General features: G+C 45.2%; 1 protein-coding gene across 1 annotated transcript in view; it reads right to left on the minus strand.

The window, feature by feature from the left end:
- Positions 1-975: 975 nt before the first annotated feature.
- The window catches only part of LOC103367950 (uncharacterized), a 23,602-nt gene continuing 19,585 nt past the window's right edge, over positions 976-4,992 (minus strand). Inside the window, exon 20 of the mRNA XM_008296149.1 lies at positions 976-4,342. Coding sequence (XP_008294371.1) covers positions 4,268-4,342 — 75 coding nt within the window. The 3' untranslated portion in view covers positions 976-4,267. The remainder of the gene's footprint in view (positions 4,343-4,992) is intronic.

Genomic DNA, 4,992 nt, shown 5'->3' on the forward strand with positions numbered 1-4,992 from the left:
GCTCTGAAAAGCGCAGTTATAATTCACAGAAACACAGTATTGATCCTCCAGCTTGTGAGTCAATGTGGCAGAACCACAAAAACAACAGCGAGCTCTTTGGCTCTTTGTCCTCACAGTGTTTGGGCCTCAGAAAAGCCTCCCATCCTCCCACCGGGAGCCGGAGGCCGTGAATGCGTCGCTTCACCTCCGTCAGCCTGAGCAGCACAAAGGCCACGACGGAGGACTCAACAGCCGACAACCTGCAGCTCTGACGCTGATGAATGCTTCAGACACTCGCTGGTTCCCATGCCGTCTGCATGTGCTGCATGTTAATCACAATCCCTCATCCTCTGTTGTCAGCCTGACGCTCAGCCTGCACCGTAAAACACCAACAGCTGAGAAAAGTCCACATTTAAAGGCTCCCAGCTTCATGTGCTACGGCGATTTCACTTTGAAAAAAGTTTATGCAGCTCCAAGTTAAACCAACTTAACTCAGTAGAACTTATAAGGCAAATAATTATGCAAATGAGCTCACAATGCTTACAATCCTCGTCAGCTGAACTCACAGTTTTTATATTTGAAAGTGACAATTAAAGAATTTAACCTTAAAATGAACAAACGTATGAAAACCTGAGCGTCGCTACCAGCAGCAGGCTTCAGATGTTTACTGATCCGGTGGCAGCAGACCAGACTCAGACGGGTAACGACTGGTTGAAAACTTCCTCCGTGAGTCAGGTTCAAAACCGAAACGCCTGAAGTCAGCCGTTAGATTTGTGCAATGCTGCGCGTTGATTAACGGGGTGTGACTCGACTTTGACGTCTTCTTGACTCCTCGAATCCGCATTTCGTAACGGACCGGTGTTTCTGAAGGCAAATGTGCTGCGTGGCGTCTGTTTTGTTGCTGTCGACACCTTTTGCTGCTCGGCTTCCTGTGACAAAGACGAGCCGGTTAACGAGACTCACACACAGGCAGTAAAGTCAGCCTGAGACAGAAGCTTTGGTAATAAAAATATCTTTAATCTCTTTGGGTTTAGTATCTACAAAATCACTTTTGTACAGAAATGCATTCAGAAAGCAAGTGAAGGTGAAGAATTAAACTTCAGGAAAGAAAAGAATCAAAAAGAAGGCAGAAGTGAGTTGATTTTTGCCTAAAATGTTCTTTACAATTAGATCTTTAATTACAAGAGTTTAATCAAAGTTTAAAAAAGACTGAGTTTAGCTTTGAGATGAAGCGATACAAAGAGCACATGTGGCTGCACAATAAGGCTTTACGCGGAGTTTTAATGCAAACTGTTGACTTTTCAGATGGGCTTCATGAGGATTCTAGGTCACACGTTTTTGTGTCACTCGTCTACGTGAGTTTACGCTACAAGGCAAAGTTGCACAAACAACAAATCACACAGTTCAAAACCAGAGTCTACTTTTTAAACTAGTTTTCTTCAAACTTAGAGAAGCTAGAGCACTTTTTTCCTCTTTCTGTTGGTTCAGTTAAGCCTGTTTCAACGAAGAAAACGTCTCCGGTGTTCCACAAGGCTCAAGTCTTGGACCCTTGCTTTTTTCACTTTCAGCACTTTTGGGCTAAAACTACTGGATGGACTGCCATGAAATTTGGCACAGACATTCGCTGTCTTTAATACAATGAAACGTACACCGACTGAGGAACCTGCCAACAGAGTTCGCCTTTTGGATCAGAGGTGAAACATCTTCAAGAACCAAAACAAGTCAAAGGGTTTCTGGACAGAGTTTGTCCAAACATCTAAACTCTTCTGTTTTTCATCCAACGTCAAGAATGCATTTTTTTTATTGGTAGCTTTAAAACTATTTAAATATCACCCATTTGTCAAGGCTCAATTCTTGGACCTGCTTTTGGAAATCTGGTCAAAAATAGCGGATCTCAACGGCTACCAGATACATTAAAGGTGAAATTCCTCCCAAAATGCTGTTTCTTTTCTCAACAAGCTTCTCTGGTGTTCCTCAAGGTTCAACACTTGGACATTTGCTTTTTTTTGCCAAACAAACAGCAACGTTTTGTGCCAGAGTGAAATATTTCAACATCTAAATTTGCCACAGATGTTTCAGTTGTGAGAAAATCCTTCCATGGATAAAGAAAGTTTTGGCCTAATTTACTTAACTCTGAAAACTCTGAAAGTCCAACCTGGTGGGTGAAGATAAGGAGATGAAGTCGGGAGAGTCCCAACAATCGCAGCTCATTCTGATTCTGACCCACATATTGGGCCAAAAATGACAAAGAGCGCAAAATGACTAAAACATGCCAGAAAATGAGCAGCGATTGCTTGGAAATCCTCTCACACATGTCTGCACGGACGTCGAATGGGGGAAGAGTTTTTTCTGTGTTGTTTAGCGGAGATGAAGGGTTTCTCCAAGTAATTAAGACAAATGTTTCTTGGGACGCAATATGCAGGGCAGATGTGAAGCCAAACTGTTGCGCTCAAACCTCATTTCCATCACAGAGATGTGAGCATATTTGAGAATTTACATGCGAAGCGCTGACAGTTGTGGCTGCTTTCAGTTCGGGGTCACAGAAACCGGAATTTAGAGCTTTGATTTCGACACCTCGCTTTTCAGATCTGCCGTCCCTTAAATCCCAGAGACGGGCTGAGAGATCTTGACTTTTCCCGTGTGACTGAATTACCCTCATGCAACTCTGCTTTCAATTCATGCCTGGAAGGATTGGTCCTGCCAAAGCCTCTGAGCGTCTGTTTAGAGGACGGCTGTTTATTTATTGTTTGCTGCAGACGCTCTGATGTGGATCTTGTTCTCTCAGAACTCGTCTCTATTTATTTAACAAACCCTAAAATCTAGTTCTTGAAAAGGGGTCGAGGGTCAGAGAGGAACTTTCCTGGAAACTGAGAAAGGTCAGAGAAGTTGGAAAAGCAGCGTCAGGAGGAGGGTTGGCTGGAAGGGGGGATGTGACTCAGACGAGGTGGATTTGATGAGATTTGAGCCCCGACGGAAGCTGCTGAGCGACTGCAGCTTCAGTCTGTTTGCAATTATGACTAAAGAGGCTGGAAGCCGCAGAGTTGGTTCGGTGGAAGGAGACGAGCATTCCTGCGGGCCGAGGAACATCGGAGCCGGGTCACGCCGAGGTGAACCAGCCGGGGAGAACCAGGCGTCGGACCTCGGGCCCGAGTCTCCTCCGACATCCGACAGCAGAGGCTCTGTTTACCCTTCGAGGGAAACCCAAACCACCGTCCTGGTTCCTGAGGGGGTCAGAGGTCGGGGCAGCGCCTCTGAGCCGGCATGGAGCTCCAGCCTGGATCTGAAGTGTCCCTACATTGCCAACATGTGTGTCTGTAGGATGAAAAAGCTCTGCGACGAAGGCAGACAGTCGGTCGCCAGCCTCCAGTGAAGCTCCCACAATCACGTTAACGCTCATTTTAACCAGAAACTACCAGCAACACGAGGTAAAAATGCTAAAACAAATGTTGGCACTTTGTTGTTTTTCAGGTGCTTCTAGCTGCAGCTGTTTATCCTCAGCACTGGTCCAGATTCAGAATTTATCCTCGACTTAAAAGCAGCAGAGTTGGAGCTTTCTGTTGATTCTATCACGCGTAGAAGAAGAATTTAATTTACAACGAGACTGTTTTATTTCAGAGCAGGTGAAGTTCACCTACAGAAGAAATCTGAATTTAAAATGTTCTCTGGTGTTCCACAAGGTTCAACACTTGGACAGTTGCTTTTTCATCAAACAAATACGAGCACGTCGGCACAGAGTGAAATACTTCAACACGTGCTTGTGCGTGCTGTGAAGAGTTTTGATCCGTAAAACTTCCTGCTGCAGCTTTTCAGAACTTTTCAGAGCCGGTGATGCAGAAACACAGTCTTATTGTATTTACAGATTCTTTCAAACGCTGAGCTCAAGGTTTGTCAGTTTGTTGTGGAGACGGAAACTTCAAAAGCAGTTTGGGTGGTAAACTGAGGTCAGTGTTGTTTTCTGTTATTTCTGATCATTCAGACAAAACAGGCTTGATTAGTGGAACGCTAATTAACAACACTGGTTATTTTTGCTGGTGATATCAGTGCGGTGGACTTTTCTCTGCAAGTTAATCTTAAAACAGGGAATTTGCTCCTACAAGCTGGACTTAGTGTTTCCATTGGGTTTGCATTGTGGGTGCAATCTGTGCCAAATTTCATGTTTGGTGATTGGAATCTTGTGCTTTAGTGGCGTTTGTGATCTTTGTGTTTCTGTTGAGGTAAAAACGTCTTTCAAGTCTCCCCGCGAAGTGCCTTTCATGTCTCCATTTGCCTCCAGCTCTCACCCCGTCGCTCAGTCCACCAGTGACTTGAGGTCGGGCAGTCCTTTCAGCTTCAGGTCCAGCAGCATCTGACCGAAGGCTTTGCCCTGAGAACACAGAGGAGAACGTCATTACCAGGCCGAGGCGCTGTGAGTGTGTCTTTACGGCCGTGTGAAGTGGGCGCATTAGCACGTCGCGTTGCTTTGATGTGCTGCGAATTCAGCGAGGAGGGAGCAAAGCTTTACAGGAGTGTCGGGCAGCGAGGCTCCCAAAGCTTCCAGAGCAACTTGGCAGACTCCTGTGAGCTCAGCATCGCCACAGCTCATTTCTCCTCCTTCAGCCTCTGAGCTGCAGCACATTTAAAGTCAAACGCATCAAAGTGCCAAATCTCAGCTTCAGTTTGAGTATATGACAGGAACCGTGTGCACACGGAGGCAAAATCCTCATATTTAACTCTCAAAGAGGCGTTTTCGTTTCAAAAAGTACACCATCTACCAAAGCCAGAAACTGTAGAAAAATATGTCGTATTTCTTAACTTTCTGACGGTCCTTGAACTACTCATGTGTGACACGCAGCTCTGTCGGCACAATTAACCAAACCGAAGCTTCAAGTTGTAATTTTGCATCGAATTTCATAGAAATAAAAACATCTTCAGGTTGAACTGCAGCCAGAGTTTCCTCAGAGAGACTGAGAGTAAAATCCAACATGCTGGGTCAATAAATACATGCAGCACGGATCAGAACCAGAGAACAGAGGA

The sequence above is a fragment of the Stegastes partitus genome, unplaced genomic scaffold (genome assembly GCF_000690725.1).
Source record: "Stegastes partitus isolate 25-593 unplaced genomic scaffold, Stegastes_partitus-1.0.2 Scaffold1104, whole genome shotgun sequence".
In the NCBI taxonomy this organism is placed as follows: domain Eukaryota; kingdom Metazoa; phylum Chordata; class Actinopteri; family Pomacentridae; genus Stegastes; species Stegastes partitus.